The sequence below is a fragment of the Motacilla alba genome, chromosome 4 (assembly GCF_015832195.1).
Source record: "Motacilla alba alba isolate MOTALB_02 chromosome 4, Motacilla_alba_V1.0_pri, whole genome shotgun sequence".
In the NCBI taxonomy this organism is placed as follows: Eukaryota; Metazoa; Chordata; class Aves; order Passeriformes; family Motacillidae; genus Motacilla; species Motacilla alba.
The window spans coordinates 9070872-9088533 of NC_052019.1; the positions used below are offsets into that span (position 1 = coordinate 9070872).

At 38.6% G+C, this 17662-nt stretch overlaps 1 protein-coding gene across 19 annotated transcripts in view; it reads left to right on the forward strand.

Moving 5' to 3' along the window:
* Positions 1 to 17345, forward strand: part of ADD1 (adducin 1) — a 62755-nt gene extending 45410 nt beyond the window's left edge. For 5 of the 19 annotated variants that reach the window (XM_038136708.1, XM_038136705.1, XM_038136706.1 and 2 more), the window contains 6 exons: positions 1688 to 1777; positions 2608 to 2700; positions 8460 to 8616; positions 9474 to 9848; positions 10609 to 10704; positions 14927 to 15279. In XM_038136708.1, the coding sequence (XP_037992636.1) occupies positions 1688 to 1777; positions 2608 to 2700; positions 8460 to 8616; positions 9474 to 9848; positions 10609 to 10704; positions 14927 to 15279 (1164 nt within the window). Of the gene's footprint in view, positions 1 to 1687; positions 1778 to 2607; positions 2701 to 8459; positions 8617 to 9473; positions 9849 to 10608; positions 10705 to 11440; positions 11476 to 14926 lie in introns of those variants that run through there. The other 14 variants (XM_038136704.1, XM_038136711.1, XM_038136710.1 and 11 more) reach the window with 10 other exon arrangements.
* The last annotated feature ends 317 nt before the right edge of the window (positions 17346 to 17662 follow it).

A 17662-nucleotide genomic window follows, 5' to 3' on the forward strand; every position in this document is an offset into this window, starting at 1 on the left:
AAATAATGAACCAATTCCCAAGTGTCCTGAACTCCTCTTGGAAAAAGTTGTTATTTCTGTTCACTATATGAAGGCGTTTTTCTAAGACTAATTTTTCTTAGCCCAGTTGCTGGGTACCTCTGAAACAGCCAGTTCTGAGTTGATGGTAGTAATTCTGTACCCTGAGATCATAGTTTTACATTAGTGACCTGTTTTCCTGTTTTGGTAATACCAGTTGAACTTTTGTGGCCTAGACAAAGTAGTCTATAGATCTCTCTCCATATTTCAGTGTACTGTATTTTACTATGCTGAGATTATTGCAGACTTTTTTTTTTTATCTTTGGAACTGCAAGTTAATCTTTTTTAAATGAGCTTGCAGTTAATTTTCCTGGTTTTGAATTTCAGATCTTCTTGTCCAATCTACCAACAGGAAAGCACTGAATGGATTGGGGTTTTTTCACTTTGTCTTTTACAGTATAAAATATGGCCTGGTATCTTGTTAATATTTAACTTGTTCTGGATTGTTTTGATACCTCTAACTGATGGCCACATGGTACATGGGAGTTAGCATTCTGTCAAAGAAAGGCTGTGTGCAGGGATACTAGCAGGAATCTAAAATAATTTGTATATGGCTGACAGAACTTATGCTTGGCACTGTAAAATAATAACCACCTGAAATGAGAATTACCGTGAAATTTCTAAGCAGTTTCTGTGTGTTTCAAACACAAATATTGCTTTATTAAAAACTTGAATGAAGTGACTAAGAGAATAAGTCTTCAAATTTTATACTTTCTCAATGATGAGAAGAGTAGTAGATTAAAAACAACTGAAAAAGATGGGGGAGCCTTGTGCTTTCGGAGATACCAAGTATTAATAATACTTCTTGCTTGTGTATTTGTATGCATGTATTTTTTATAAAGTCCATGTCCTTTTTAGTTGTAAAGTAGAGGTCTTTTAAGATGCATGCTTTTCTTAATTTATCTTGGAACGAGAACCAGAATATTTTAGAAATAAGTTTTGAGTCAGTTGTTATGAATTCTTTATCACTGAAGGATATCTAATTTAAATAGATAATACCTAGGTTTAAATATCTGATTTCTGTCCCCATCCTCTGTATTGAAATAATTGAGAGGTATTTAGGATGCAGCAAAAGGGGTGTTCTTGAGAACTCCAGAGTGTCAATTTATCCACAGAGAAGTTATTTATATGTCCTTTTGAGGATATTATCCTGCCTAGATGCAAAAATGGAAAGTTGTGCAGTGTTTTACAGTAAGTTCCATAAGGAGATGCTATTGTGGTGCCATATCAGTAACTAATTGCTAATAACAGAATCCTGCAACTGACTGGTCAGGTAGAATAGACAGAAAAGTACAGAGGCAGTATTTCTATTTTTCCTCACTTTTTCAAACTGGAGTTGTCTGTTACCTGTTTTGCCGTGGCCTAGTACTAAAAAGCAAAGGACAACACCTTCTATGGTACTTAAAGACTAAATTCTAAGAAATGTGAGGAAACAGCCAGGAACCTGAACATTTATATTCAAGTGGTGTTTATAAGCTCAGCTTCATTTGACAGCCCTGTGGCCACACCAGTTAGCCCTGGTTGTTGCCTGTTGGCAGGTTCACTCACCCCTTTTTCAAACACAAAAATGTGATCAACTTTTCTCTGTTTTTCATGTGATTGTTGTTCATTCTGCTGCTTTCCTTTACAGATCCGAGAGCAAAATTTGCAGGATATTAAAACAGCAGGCCCTCAGTCACAGGTTCTTTCTGGGGTAGTTGTGGACAGGAGCCTTGTACAGGTGAGAGTATTCAATTCCTAAAACTATTAGCTTAATCTATAATATCCTCTGCTTTCACCTAATATATCACTATGAAATTATTCTTTGATTGGCAGAGAGTAACTGTTTATAAGGTAAGTCTTAGAGGTAATACCATTGTCTTTGCAAGAGTGCTCAGGGTCAGAAATCTAGAGGCTTCAGCCATGTGGCCCAAGCATGTGTGTGGAGGATGCTTCTTGGTTTTTTTGCTGAATGTAATGCATGAAATTCAGAAGCCTTATTTATATGGGTTATATTCTTGTTCAAAACTAGTTGGGCTTTGTGACAGCTTTTTGTTTGTTTGATTTCTGAGTTGATGTATCTTGAAGGATTAATACTGGGCATACCAGGCTCACTGTGGGGCAGTAGCGTTTTGTGTTAAATATGGGGTTTCATGCTTCATAATATTTTATTTGAAGAGCAGTTTGGGAAAAAAGCTATTACATCAATGAAACTTAAAGGCAATATATCTGGATATACAAAAGACTATAAATCATAGCTTCAAGTAAAGTAAGAATTAGAGCTGTACAGTTATACTGTGTAGCTGAATAAAGCTTTTTATATCCAAGTGCTTTCAACTGCCCCAGATAAGTATTTTCTGATAATACTTTTTAAAGATTGGCAAGTCTTATCATGACCACAGCATTATTCATGTTGGGTGTCATATGTGTGCATGTCAATTCATTGTCATATGCAATTTCATCTAGCAGTTAGTGTTTCTTTGCATGTTTTTAGCAAGCATCACAATGCTTTCGGTTGATGTTGTAAAGCCCAGGCTCGGTTTGCTCTGTTTACTCAATTTACTGTTGCAGGATGCTCCCCTCTCAGACTGTACGGAATCTATTGAAGGGCTCGATCTCACAGAGCAGGCCTTTAGTCCCGCTAAATCTCTGTCTGTTAGAAAGGTACTGCCCTGTCATACTGCTCTAAATACTGTTGTTCACCCTTCATTTAACCTCTCCTTACCCTGACCTTTTTCCTCTGTAAGAAATTATTTGGCTAGAATACTTTAAAAAATGAAAATAGATGGGTCTTCAAGTTATGTACATGCGATGATGCAAACAGTTACTTTACTCTGTTAAGACTGTCTTCAGGGTCTTCATCTTTGTCTGTAGAAGCTGGTGAGGAAACACTTTTGATGTTAAGGTGCTGATCAGGTCCTGCATATAGAGGATTTCTTTATGCACACTGTTAGTGTTGAATTATTCTAATTTGAGTGAATTTAGAGTTAGCTTAATCTCGGCCTGATTACATCAGTGTAATTCTCAGGATACTCTGTGTGTTATGTGACAAACACTGTCAACTCTTGATCCCAGAGCACTGGACACCTGGCTTCCTTCATACTTCCTGCAGTTAGCTACAAGAGTTGCTAAGTAATGCCCCACATGTGCAAAATCGATTGGCTTTCACACTTGTTGTCATGTTTGTGTTTGCATAATATCCATTAAATACAGAATAAGTTCAAGAGGTGTGGCCGTGTTGGGGTGGGCAGTCCTTGGGGCTGACTGAATGGAGCGGCTGCACACTGCAAATAATGTTTCTTAGAGCATGTCTAGTGTGGAAGCACAGTGTGTAAATAAGCATCAGTGCCTCCTCTGCTCCACTGTTTTACCTAAAAGATTCTTAAATCTTGGTTTTAGGTTGTGCCTAAACACCTCATTGTTAAAATTGCTTTTGCATGGAAAAAAACACAGAATACTTCGAATTACACCCTTGTTGGAAACCTTGTGGTTTTATAACTCTTTCTAAAGTGTAATGAGCCAGTTGGTGTTATAGATACTTGAATCTTACTGAGAATATGATGGTCATGTTTTTCACATTGCAATTTGTTTTGTCCATATTCTGAAAGGAAAAATAATAAAACAGCATTTCTGAGTTTAAGACAAAAAGTAAAATAAAGCCAAATTCTTTCAGGCAGTGTATGGCTTTTATCTTCCGCTTAACAGTACCTTCAAAGTGAAAAATTACTTTTATGATAATTATCACAGCACAGGTCTTTTTTTAATGGCGATATATTTCAAGTATTATGTTCAAACAATGACACAGCTTTTCTAAAGAAGTAGTCAGATAGTTTACATGCATTTTCACAGATGGCAGAGAACCAGCAAATGGTCTATTGGTTATGTGATTTTGTCTAGTAGTATCCGGTTAGGGTTTAGATGTCCAAATGGTTTCATTTTTTTGTGGTGTCATGAAAGTGCTTTCTGCCTGAAATAGTGTGTAAAATTAGATCACAATGTAAATTACAGGAGTAATTATGAAATAGAAGTGGCCTATTTCATAATCTTTATTATTTTAACAAATATTGTGACCTGAATGGTTAATAATTTCCTGTTTGGGGAAAAAAAATAACAACCCAAGAAACAAAACCAAAACAAACAAAAAAGCCCCAAACCAAACAATCTCCTTCTAAAAACATGTCACCCAAACCAGAAAATCCAATGAACCCAAAAATAACAGCAAGAAAAGACAACCACCAGAGAAATTTCCTTGAAAGATTCTGCCATAAAGCAATTGTGTTTTGTGGAACAAAGGAAGTGTAAGCAATCTTATGATGCCCACACAAACCTCACCTGAAAATTTCAATGAAGAATCCTGTACATCAAGGACTTAGGGACTTTTCAGGTACCAGACAATTGAATGACAGTTCATGTAAAAAGTTTCAGGTAATTGCAGTAACACAATGTATTATATTTTCAATTAACGTTGAGATTTATATCAAATATCAATGCACACTATTTTGGATGAAGAAATGCCTCCTTGTGTACAGTATGCATGTACTGCTTTGAGCTCCTGTGCCTATGGCTGCAGCAGTGAATACTCCATCTTGCCTTGTTGCTTGCTTCATCCATGTTCTGAGAAGTCCTGGCCATGTTGCAACACAACCTCCTTGTGCATCATGTAATTTTATTCCTGGTCAGACTTGGTTAACCAAGCTTCTGCTGCAGTCTTGGCTGATTGACAGAGAATGTTGGTTATTCTTACCAACAACCATTCTGCAGTCTCATAAGAAAATCAATTCACATGAATTTTCAGTGATTTTAAATGGGAGTCACCCATTTTGGGTCTCTTCCTTTAGAATGGAAATTCTGTGTCTTTGTTCTTAATCCAGACCCTCTTAGTGCTGCCCCAGAGGTGGCACTGAGTTTCAGTGGTGACTTCTACATGAACAGTACCTCCAGAATCTTGGTGTTTTGGATAAAGGCACTGCATTAATGTCAGATTGTGTTAGGAGCAGTTGTTAACTTAGACCATTATTATGAACCTCCTGTCTGATTGAAAGAAGAATTGACATATATAAAGTGCCAGTTTTGGTCATATTTATCCCTGAGAACAAGGAGAAGTGCTTGCCTGTTAAATAATGATCAGTTTTGAATTTTTCTCTAAAAGCCAGGTTTGGTCTAGAAGTTACAAAATTACTTGATTATCTAAATTTTCATGTAGGAAGTATGAAGTCCATGTTTAATATGAAGGTATATTGCACATCATTAGCTATTAATGGCTTTCCCTTTGTGTCTGTGGGAGTATATGCCCTTACAGAGTGAAAATGCATTCTCTTCATTGATATATTCTATCCAGTGTTTCTTACAGTGGAGAAAATGCTGTTGATATTTGAGTGCATACACATGTGATCAAATTTCAAATAGTCATCTAAATACTTCTGGAATCATCATCAAAGTAATACTAGGATCAACCTAATCCCAATGAGATCACTAGAACATTATTTTTTTTCACCTCATCTAATGATGAAACAGAGTGTGAGTTTATGGGGATTTATTCCCTCTCTACGGGCTCTTTAATACTGGAAGTAACTCCAGACCAATTTTCTTGTTCAGTTTTTCTGAACAGTCTTAGCAATCTCTGAATGGCATGGTCAGGTTTTGCTTTGCTCTGCAAAATCTTGTCTATTTTAGTGTCACATTTAACAATTGGAAATATGTTCTGTACTGTCTTTTTAGTCCTTTATACTTGTTTTTTCTTTCTGTCCCATGTTTCATTTTGTGTTGTATATTTTTATTTGAATTCTTAGAAGGCTTCTCTGTGGCCTGTTCCGTGAAGTGAAACACATCTGCTTGTTGATTTAGAAGTAATGATGATTTAGAGTAATCATACTGGTATAGAGTAACCATATTGCAGAACTTAACATATTACAATAATTTATTTCCCACATAGACTCAGTACCTCTACCAGTATCATTTTCATTGGTGACCTTTGAACAGCTTCCATATTATTGATACTGAATAAAACTGGATAAAAAAAAGTTTTTAAAAATAAAATAAAAGTTAAATAAAATAAAAGTTTTCCTTTCTGATCTCTTGTATAATTTTTCTGCTTTTATGATCCAATGTTGTTGCCTCTGATCTTTTCAATGCTGCTTCTCCTGGGTCAAAGCTACTCTGCAAGTACAAATACTGTTTGGATTGATTGTGGGTGTTTTTTGTGAGGGTTTAATTTTGGTTTCTTTTTTTTTTCAGTCTAGTAAATACGATAAGCTTGATTTGCTGCTTTCATTCCCAGTATATAACAAAGGTACTCTCCTAAGTAGGAGAACACGTCATGCCAGTGCACCAGGCATCTGCAAACTGCCTGTCTTGCTGTTTGTCACCATTAAATCTACAGGCATTCAGTAACATTCTGTTTCATTAGAAGTTGTTCTACCCAGTGATTCTGGATTTAATTTGCAACATTCAAAGAGATTCTTAGAAATTCCAGGGATACTAATGGGTACTGCGTGTCTTGTTGCTCTCTTGTTTCTAGAGTTTGCTGGGAACTCTGCCTGAGATCAGTGCTTTGCAAGGTCCTGCCACTTATGCTGAGTTCCAGTTAAAACTATGGACTTAGTTTGAAGTGTGGGCAAAGACAGAAAGGGAAATATAAAACTTCCATGCGCATCAGTTTTTTGCCATCAATAAAAGCTGAGACCTGTAGTTTTAGTGATGTTTTATATTTTCTATAAAACAAATAGGATTTGTACAAAGGCTGATGTTTCTCTGACCCTCTTATGCATTATCTTCTGAGAAAAGCTGTTGCTGTCAAATCAATGCTTCATGGATATAGTTGAGAAGAGGCTTTTGATATTTTACTGATATTCTGCATATAGAATGAATTTTCCTCTTATTTTATGAAGAAATAGAAATTATCTGTAATATTTTAGAGATGTTTCTCTCCTGCAGTTCATTTCAGGAACTTTCCTTTCTTGCAGTGAAAATCTATTGTTAGGCTGTTTGTTCTCTGGTGTTTGCTTCCTGAAGAGCAGCATAGATTCTTACATCCATCTTACCTCCCTGGATTGCGCTAGACCAGATTTCTGGAGATCTCTCATCGGGCTTTCAGAACTGCTCTTGTCCTCCTTCCATCCAGACATCCTTGTCTGTCACCTCTTTCGTGCTGACAACTTGTCCAAAGCAGCTCTTGCCATCCGGAAGAGCATTCTGTCTATTTGCATCATCAGTTTTACAGTGGCCATCCTGTGCTTGTCCGTGAACTGTGGACATGGGATGGAATGGTTGTCTCTCTTTAGGCACTGCATATTTTTGAACTGTGCTTTCTAATGCTTTCTTCTAAATATTGGTACAGGCAATTGAATATGGAGATGACTTGGGTCATCAGTATGGGTCAATCAGTAGCCCATACCTATTGGATAATGGAGTTCAAATATCTCTCTTTTTTGATAATGAAGACAGTTTGGGTGTCACCATGACACGGGGCACAGGTCACACATCAGTTGTTACCAAACTAGTGTCAGAGTTCCTGTATATCCAGTGGAAAAAACCAAATGCTTAGACAAGTCATTTGAGAGATAGAGCAACTATCTCCAGGCAAGCATTTTCTGTACCTGAGACAATGAAAATCCAGTGGCTGTAGCCTTTACCATAGGATTAGAGAAGAAAAATGAAAAACTTTAACATTAGAATATTTCTGATGCAGCTGCTTTTGTCCACTGGAACTTACTGTACTTAGAATTGCTCATTATATTTTTGTGTAACTTTTTATCTGGCTTATATGACAAATGTTATACATGTAAATATGCTAACTTGTATCTGATTACAGTTAACCTTAATTACATTTAAATGGCTTATAATAAGCTTTTAATCTGGTGTATACAGAACATATACAAGATGGCTTTTTACTATAACATCTGTTAGGTGTAATGTAGTAGCTGAAAGAAATAGCTTTTCTGTTATTAAAAAAATACTAAACAAAACAAAAACCCAAAGCAAAATAATAATAATAAAAAATCAAAACAAAACAGAAACAAAAATACCCATGAGCTGAGTTCTTGACCCTTTACAAGTATTCTGTGCCCAGACTGCCTTGCAGGTGGGCCTGGTATCATGTTTCTTTTGTGGTGAGAAAAAGAAACTTGATAAACTTTTGTGACTTCAAATATAATTCAGCTAGACTGTTTGGCTGCTGTTTGATTTACTGCTTAATGGTGGATATTCCCTGGTGGAGACCTGTTTTCTCCTTTATATTAACCTCCTGTGAATCACATTAAAAAAAAAATCTGCAATAGATTTTTTTTTTTATCTAAATGAGGAAAAAGTAGCATTTTCCAGGTTATGTTTTTGTTTTGTTTTTGGTTGCTTTGTAGCCTCTACACCTCTAATGGTTCTGCAAGTTACTGCTTGATTGCAGATGTATCTTAATTTTCTTTTGCCAGGGAGAACTGGTGACTGCATCAAAGGCAATAATTGAGAAAGAATATCAACCAAAAGTCATAGTGAGCACAACAGGACCAAATCCCTTCAATAAACTCACGGATCGAGAACTGGAAGAATATCGCAAAGAAGTAGAAAGAAAGCAGAAGGGACCAGAAGGTTGGTTTCTCTGTGTGTTTTTTCTGCAATAGACTGTAGTATCAGCAAGATTCTTAGTCATTGGAAGGTGGATCACCTGCAAAGGCCATGGATAAATTACCCAGCTTTTGTATGTTTCAGTTTTTCCAGTGTGAATTAGAAATTTGCAAAGTATATTAGAGATAAAATGTGTGATCTAAGTGTTTTAAGTGTGTTCTGTGAAATACATAGATCTCACTCTAAAATTGTCCTTATAGACAAACTGAGCAGTAGGGCCAGTTACTCCTGCTGGTAGGAAGTTGAAAGCTTCCATCAGAAAGGTGTTTGGTACTGGGTTTGTTCTGCTTTGTTTCCCTTGGCCCTAGAGCCTAGGCTAAGGCCAGGGAATGGTAGTGCTTTATAGCAGCAGTGCTGCAGGTTTTTAAGTCACTGAAATTTGTGGATTTGAGAAATACATTGAATGGAGAAGATACAGAATAACATTGATTGTTGCTTGGAAATGTGACATCTTGTGGGGACTTCTACCAAAAACGACTTTTTCAATTATCCTAGAATTATGACAGATTTGTACTATAAAAAAGAGGCCTTTGCTGCATCTGAAGTGGTTTTCCTGCTTTACTTTTGAATAATTTTAAGGGATGATATTTAGAATGCTCATCTGTTGTGAGGTTTTGTGTTTGAGTGATGCAAGGATCCAAAGTGCTGTTTCTTTTGCAGTGTGTGTTCCCTGCAGCTGCTTTTTGGGACCACAATGTAGGAGCCCTTGTGTTTGGTTTATGAAGTACTGAGTGGGGTGGGGTGGGGTGGGATGCTGTGCTGTCATGCCTGTTTAACTGCATACCTTTATTCTCTCAGTAACAATGCCACATCCTTCTTAGATAAGGTATCAAAATATGGAGAGACTGTGTTACTGAGACAGACACCAGCTGGGGAACAGAGTGCAGTGCTTAGAAATCAGACCATCAGTGAGCAAAACACGTCAGATAAAAAATCTCTGGATTTGAAAGGGAGATCAAACACCTTTCAAGGAGCAGATACGAAGACTTTACAGGATCGTGACGTATCATCACTGTCTAAGTCTTTAGATAATGTTCAGTTTGCTGCTGCATGGGTTTCTTGTCAGACCATGCAGCAAAGCATCCCACATCTAAATGGAGAAGAGCCAGATGTGCAGAAGTCCTCCCATAAGGAATTTCATACTGCAGTGATCAAAGCATTAAGGTCTGATCCTGACCTTTTGGCTGAGGCTTCAGGTATTACTAACATGGTACAGCTGCGCTTGCAATCCAAGGAACCACCTCTTTATCTACACCATGTGGAGATTCTGTCAGTTGACTCTCATCTGTGGGACTGATTTCACTTTAATTGTGTAGGTGAACTGGATGGAACAACTCTTTGTGTTGTTCCTGATATATGGTGTACTCTGTTAATGTTTTCCTTTGGATCTAGGGCTATTTAAAGCTGGAAGCAAGGGGAACCCTCCTTACTAATAACAAATACTCAAACCACTGTGAAATCTGTTTGGAATCATATAATTACTGCATGTTTTTCTGATTGTCTGTGTAGTCTTCTTTTCTTTCGGGATGCAATTTTGTTTACTCCAAATTTCAGCAATACAAAGCAAGCAAAAGAGTGTTACCTTGTGTAGGCCTGGTAGCATATCCCCTCCTCCCTATTTGTTTATATATTCCTTGTGGCTTTTCCTCACAAGTTTTCTTTATAACAGCAGCATAAACCCATTTCTAAAGGATTTCATTATTTATGCCTGCTTAAAGGGAAAAAAACCCTCCCAAAAGACCTACAGAGCACAACAGTGACTTAAACAGTTTCATTAGTATGAAACTATCACTCAATTTTCTTTTGCTTGTTTTGGTATTATTTAATATCCTGGCAGAATTTTGATTCAGAAAAATGTATTGGTATCTTTTGTGCATGGAGCAAAAGGACACGTGTTTTCTGAAATGCAGAGAGGTTTTATTTGTGTTTTTAATTTCCCTTTGCCTGCCCCTGCAGAGCCTTCAGAAGATGGCAGGCCACAGAAAGAGAAAAGCCCCCCTGACCCCAGTTCAGCTCGCACTCCTCCCAGCACGCCGATTAAAATAGAGGAAGGTACGTTCTGCTCCCTGGGGGCCGGGGCAGCCAGTAACTGCATCCTTAGTGACTGATGCATGGAGTATATGAACTAGAGCTAATACCAGTCAATGACTTCTTGTATTCATTGTTGTACTACCTACGAGATACTCCACTGAACTGTGAGTCTAACAGGTTTGTTTACAATAATAAAGAAGTGTGCATTAATATCAAGACAAATTTCCATATCTTCAGAATTGCCTTGTCATCTCTTGGTGTTTCTCAACTGATTTACCTTTTTGTACATTTTTCTGTGAGGTAATTGCTCTTACTAAATGAAATAGTGTCTGATGGTGAACCAGACACGTATCTAAATACTTTGGTAAATCTTCTTCACTGATTGCACATTTCTTAAACATTATTGTACTTGGATTACACCTCAGTAAATATTTTTCCTACTCAATTTGAATATAAATTTGCTTACCTTATGTCATAGTTTTAACTAAAATGAGAGCAAGGCTGCTAAAGTTGATAATTCCCTAAAAAAAAGATAAAATTATAATCTTGATCAGGTGTAATCCAATTATTGTCTTGTTCCCTTTACCTTGTACATTGGATATATCACTTGTCTGTTAGTCTGCCATTCACTACTTCATCTCATTCTGTTTTCTACAAGAATGGTTGCAACCATTCTTCTAACGTAACACAATGGCTGTGATGAATGCATAGATTCTCTACTTGTGCTTTTTTCTTCTTGTGGCTGCGTTACAAACAGGAGATGGATATGCTAAAGAATACCTGTTACCATAGTAAGTATCATTCCATACTCTGACCTGCTTTTGTGCTTTGCTTCACTCTTGCATCTTTGTTTACTAAGTTTTTTGGTTTTGCTTTTTTTTTAAAAAGCAGGCTTTTTCAGTTGAGATGTTGAGTTTTTTAGTTCTCAATTCCATGTAATTCCAGGCAGTTGCAGATCTCATGTTAAAGCGCACTCCCCCTTTGAGAGAGACTGTGAAAGTCACCTTCTGTGTTTCCATATCTGTGTGTCCAATTCCTCAGTTTAAAAAGGAATAGTCTGAAGTTGCCTGGCAGGTATAGCTGAAACAGCCCTGGGAGTTTCTGCCCCAATAGTTTGCTGCTGCCCACACAGCTGGGGCCTGGTAACGAAATGGAAGAGTTCCTAATCTATTCCAGAGCAAAATCCACTGACATGGACTTGAATTTACCCAGCAGACTTCTGCATGGAAATGGATATGGGACTACTCCTATGTTTTGTGTTAACTGTAGGGAATTCAAATCCCAACCAAGGAATAACAGCAAGTACTTGGTGGCAGCAACTTCTACAGCTGTTTTGGCTAGCTCTGCAGGGCTCCTTCAGATTATACTTTAAAGGAATAAGGATGTTTGTATGTCCTGTTATATCCAAAAGTCAATGTGTTTGTCATAGGTGTGAAAGTCAAACTATATTGTAGACACCTGTGATGTTACTGATAAAGTTCTAAAACCTGACAGTTCTTTTAAACAGGGAATTGTGTTTGACAAACTCTTCTAGTTGTAAAAGTTTTCCAGGACAAACATACAAAGATTATTTTAGAGAATAACTGGAAGTTGGTATCATGATGACTTTGGTTGGGGGAGGTTCTGTTGAATGACAATGTTGTCAGTATACAACCTCTTCTCAACTTTCATTCATCATATTCTTTCTATTTAAGCATAGCTGAAATCAATTAAGTGTTTTTTTAACTCAGTTATGGCCTAGTTTGTATGTTTGTCCACATTGTTGTGTTGGGAAAAAAAACCAAAACAACAAACCAAAACCCCATAAACATTTATTTTCATAAATAATGGGAATTGTAAACACACACCAGTATTGATGTTATGCTTTAAACTCTTAAGCCACAGTGTATACGTATATATATATAAAAATAAAGGGAGAGCATAGATGTAAATGTGATTATTTTAAAAAAACTTTTTAAATGTTGAGGTGCTGCTGAGTTCTTAAACTATAAATAGGTTTTGCCACAAGAGATATATCTTTAAAGCTTTCTAGTTATGCTACTGAAATCCATCCAGTAGAGTAGCAGGGCATTTACATGTTGTGTGCTGGCTTAATTGAATGTGGAATTTATGAATCTTCTGAATTCTGGTAAAATATTGCCCTGAGCAAACTAGATAAACAGATGTTTGCTTGATTCCAGCATCACATTAATCTGTTTATTAAGGATGATGGGATATTGACAAACTGGGAAGGATGGCAGTCCTGGCTTAATGAGTTACAAACCCATTTATATTTATTCAATGCTCAAGCCAGCTGGCGAATGCTGTTTAAATGCCTGTAGCTTCCTATTCTTTAATTTGAAGAATCTCTAATCCCTTTTTTAAGACTTCAAAACTATCTTTTAAACTTAATTTAAAAAATATAGACTAAACCTGACAGTCCACTATGGTGCCTGTTCTAAAAATTGGGCCAACTAATGAATAGAATATAATATTTTTTACTTGGAAGGGACCTACAGTGACCATCTAGTCCAACTGCCTGACCCAATTCATGGCTGACCAAAAGTCAAAGCTAATTGTCCTAATGCCTCTTGAACACTGACAGGCCTGGGGCCTTGACCAGCTCTCAGTAAGAAGGAAGCCTATTTCAATATCTGACCACCCTCTCAGTGAAGAAATGCTTCCCAAAGCCCAGTCTGAACCTCCTCTGGTGCAGCTTTGAGCCATTCCCACACATCCTGCCACTGGATCCCAGGGAGAAGAGCTCAGCAATGTTTTCAGTTAATTCCTGAAAAGTCAAATCCAAAAGCAGGGCAGTGGTAGTGAAGAACTGTAACTGGTGTTTCTTATTAATGTGTGTCTGCCATACACAGGCAGGCTAAACTACAGCTTCAGGAGGCAACCTGTACTGTACATAACTGCTTTCTCTTTTTTGCTCTGATTTAAATCCTGCCTGCATTATAACTTTTAAACTGCTAACTTGTGCATTCTGAGTGGATACTAGTGTGTGGTGCTTATTTAACCTATTAGAAGTTCATGGTGCTCTAGGCAAAACATGTTTGTTTCCTAGCAGGTATTCACAGAACAGAGCCCTCTAAAATATATCAGAATTATTAATCCCATCTGGCAGAAGTAAAAAGAATACTGTCATTTTTATAGGAAAAATGTGAAAGTATCAACTATTTTCTGTAAATTCTTGTGAAAGCCTTCGGTCTTTTCAAATTAAAACAAACAAGATCTTGAAAGGAGGAAAAAATAGTTGCCTTTCATTTGTGCCTCACAATGAGCACGGCCTGGATTTTGCTCTAAATTCCTCCTTACGTAAGATCAGTGGGATGGATGTGGCACAGCTAACGGGCCCCTGCTGGCTGCGGTGCACGGACAGCACTGCAGGGAACCCCTCAAAGCGCTCCTTGTTCAAGCCGTGCACAGAGGAGCCCTAAACAGAACTTCCCAAAGCGCAGCGGTGAGTGGGGACAGTGTTGCAGTTGAGGGAGGAGTGGTTCAGTTCCCCTTTGGACATACAGCTGCCACTGGACTCTTGATGTTCCCTTTTACAGGGTGAGTTTGGCTGTTGACATCACATACAATAAACAAAACAAGCTGTATTGCATAACCTGCTGAGCTCATTTAATTTGATAAACTACATGGATTTTACTTATAGGAATCCATAATATGTACTCATATCTTGCCAAAAAAAAAGTGAAGCCTTTGTGATAGGAAATTATATTTTGAAGCAATATCTGTTAGATCTCATGGAAGAATATTATGAAAATCTCTTCATTGGGATTGTAAATTGGCAAACCAACAATTTAGAAATTAATGGATTTGCATGTATAGGATCACTGCAAATCAGTGATTAGTTTTCTCTCTCCAAAAGAAATAAGAATAAAAGTATGGAATTGAAAAACACTCTACTCAATGCCAATGAGAACTGTAGGCTTAATTCCTGCTTTATTGTATAAAAATGTTGTGTTGCCTGCAAATATCACGAGTACAACAGGAGCCTGGTCTGAACAGTTACCTTCTTGCTGATGCAATTCAGCTTTATCTGTTCTGTGTGAAGAAACTGAAAAACAAACAGAACTTTGGAATATCTTATTTTTTGTGTGCCCGAAGCTGGAGAACAGCCCTATTACAAAGGCTTTCATGCCAAGTAAATATATTAGTTTCTTAGAGAGCGCGCTCACCATCCACCTGCCTCGCTTGCCCTGCTCCAGGGACACTTTTGTAAACTGACTGTCACTGTCTGTCCGTCCACCAGAGACACGGCAGGACCAGACCTACAGAGATGACAGTGATGCTGCAACCTTCAAGCAAACCCTCCCAGATCTCACCCCCGATGAGCCTTCGGAAGCACTCGGCTTCCCTCCCTTAGGGAAGGAGGAAGGGAGATGTGATCATGATGTGCCCAAAAGCCAAACGGAACCAGCTGCAGTGGAAAATAAAGAACCCCAGTCCCAACCCACTGAAGAGCCAGCAACACCAACAGCTGAGGAGGGGACAGCAGCTGATGCAGGTAGTGATGAATCTCCAGGGAAGTCCCCATCGAAAAAGAAAAAGAAGTTCCGCACTCCTTCCTTCCTGAAGAAGAGCAAAAAGAAGAGTGACTCCTAAAGGCCAACCCACTGCAGAAACACTGTCATATTTTAAAATCCATTAACCACTAGAATGTACCAGATCGTACTGAGTGTTTTGTCTTACTATGTAAATGAATGCCACAATTAATCCAACCAGCCCCTCAAGTTATGGCTTGATTGTTTAGGGTTATAACCAGAAACTCGTGTCCAAAAAGGTGCTAATCCTGTGTGTTCAGCAGCTGCCACAGATCTGATCCCTAGTTTGTAATCCAATGTAAATGACTTCCATGTGGAAGGCATCGATTCACTATTTTTAATTTAAAGCCTGCACTGCTTTGCAAAAGAATATAAAAAATTCACAATTAAAAATAAAACACCCATTGCTTACCACAAGAAGTGTTCTTTCCAATATTCTGTTCCAAGTCACAAGTAAATTTCTTAAATTTTGACTTTTAGAGAGGATGCTTTTGCAGTGGTGTTCTCAAGGAGGGTGAATTCTTGAACTGACACGTAAACTTCTGCAAGCTTGTGAGTACAGGTTGTGGTTCGGCCAAGCTTTGAGGCTCTCCATTGCTTCCTCTCTTTCCCTTCTCACCGTTGCTACAAAATGAAGGTGTTTTTCACTTTGTTTTATTTTATAACTGGCTGGTGAAATCAGTCTTTGTCTAGGACTGAAATGTGCGTGGTGTGTTCCGCTCCTGTTGTGTGTTCAAAGAGCCCAATCTTGGCCTGTTTTTTTTTCTTTCTAGTGAATTACAGTTTAAGGGAAATCTGTCTTTGCTCTTGCCCCACTGAGTGGCTGTTAGAAAAGGTTAAAAAGTAACTGAAGTAAAAGCGGGTGGTGTGGAGCGTGGGCAGGTGTGTTTTGGGCCTTAGCACAGTTTTTTTCATCCTTTTCAAGTCCCTTTGTTGCACTTGCAGCCTTGCTGTGCATGAATCTCATGTGCAGCCTTTTGTATTTGTTCCTTCCCACTGACAAAAATGTAAATGCATCACACTGAGTATTTCACCTTGTTTTATAGTAATTCTATTTTCACTTACAAAAGCTGGCGTTTCTTTAAATCTTTTTGTCGTTGTTGCCAGCGGTCAAGCGCAGAAATCCCGTGTAACCTTAAACGTGTATTTTCACCGTTTGCTATGAATGTTTGTTTAATGTGCAGCATGGCAAATCACTCTCGCCACTGAGTTCACTATTTCCCACCCTTTGCCATGCTTGTGTCTATCACTAATTATAAAAGTAGTTTAAGATCAGGCAGGTCAAGCTTGTGGAACTCTCTGGAATGCGGGTGCCGTTCCCCGGCCCAGGGCCGGCGGGGCAGTGACCAGTTCTGGTTTCTAGAAATTGCATTTTGGGTTCAACAGCAGCAAACCCCAACACCCCGTGGGGGTGAGGGCAACACACTGACTCACAGTAAGTGTCTGTAACACAACAGAACATGGATGTAACCTTTTAGGACAATATTAAATGTTGCAATTGGTAAAATAGCAGAGAACTAATGCCTTACATTCATGCAGCAGAAAGCGCGGAGGGCCGGGTGGGGGGAGCCTGTGTCGGCCGGGAGGTGCCGATGCCTCGGGCTGGTTTCCAGCGAAGGGGAACAGCTGGAAGTGGAATTGAGCTGTCAGTGTTCGAGTGAGAGCGGAGGGTTTGAGGTGGCCCCTGGGGCCGTGGGAAAGGTGACAGGGCCGGTGTGGGCCAGAGCAGGCGGGCACTGGGCCGGAGCCCCTGGACAGCAGCACTCGGGCAGGACTGCATGGCACGAATGGCTTTCAGCTTCTGCTCTAACATTGTATGTCCTTGTACACTAGGAAGCAAACAACACTTATTTTGCTAAATTGTGTTTTATTGCAGGGTCGTAACTAAATTACTAATTGCTGTATGTTTCCGTTCTTTACTGGAGTCCCTCCATTTATCTTGACCACATATGCAATGACTCTTAATTTCTAATTTTGTAGTTTGTTCTTTTAGTTCTTTGTATTACAATATGAAATGTAGTCATGTATGGTATGGTTATACACTTTGGGCAGAATAAAGTCCTGTATTTTTCTTTCTTTCTTGTATCATTGAGTTCTACTCACAAATAAACCTCTTGAAAAAAAAAATCATGCTCTGCTTTCAAAACTTGTACACTTTTATTCTGTAGCCTCATTTGCTTCATTTTCTTTTAATGATGAAAGTGTTGATTAGTGATGGCTTTCCTTCTCAGAAAATACTCAAATTGGCTACGGCTGGGCTCCCTTCCCAGAGCTTCCCAGCTCAGCCGTGGGCAGAGCCTGGTGCTGGTTCCTTCCCCCCCCCATTAGCTGGGTCAGCCTGGCGCTGTCATCCATGGCCGGCTCCCTCAAGGAGACCTTTGGCACCTTGGGTAAAATTCTGGCCCCTTTCTGCCTCAGCCAGCCAGGGATGTTCGGTTCAGAGG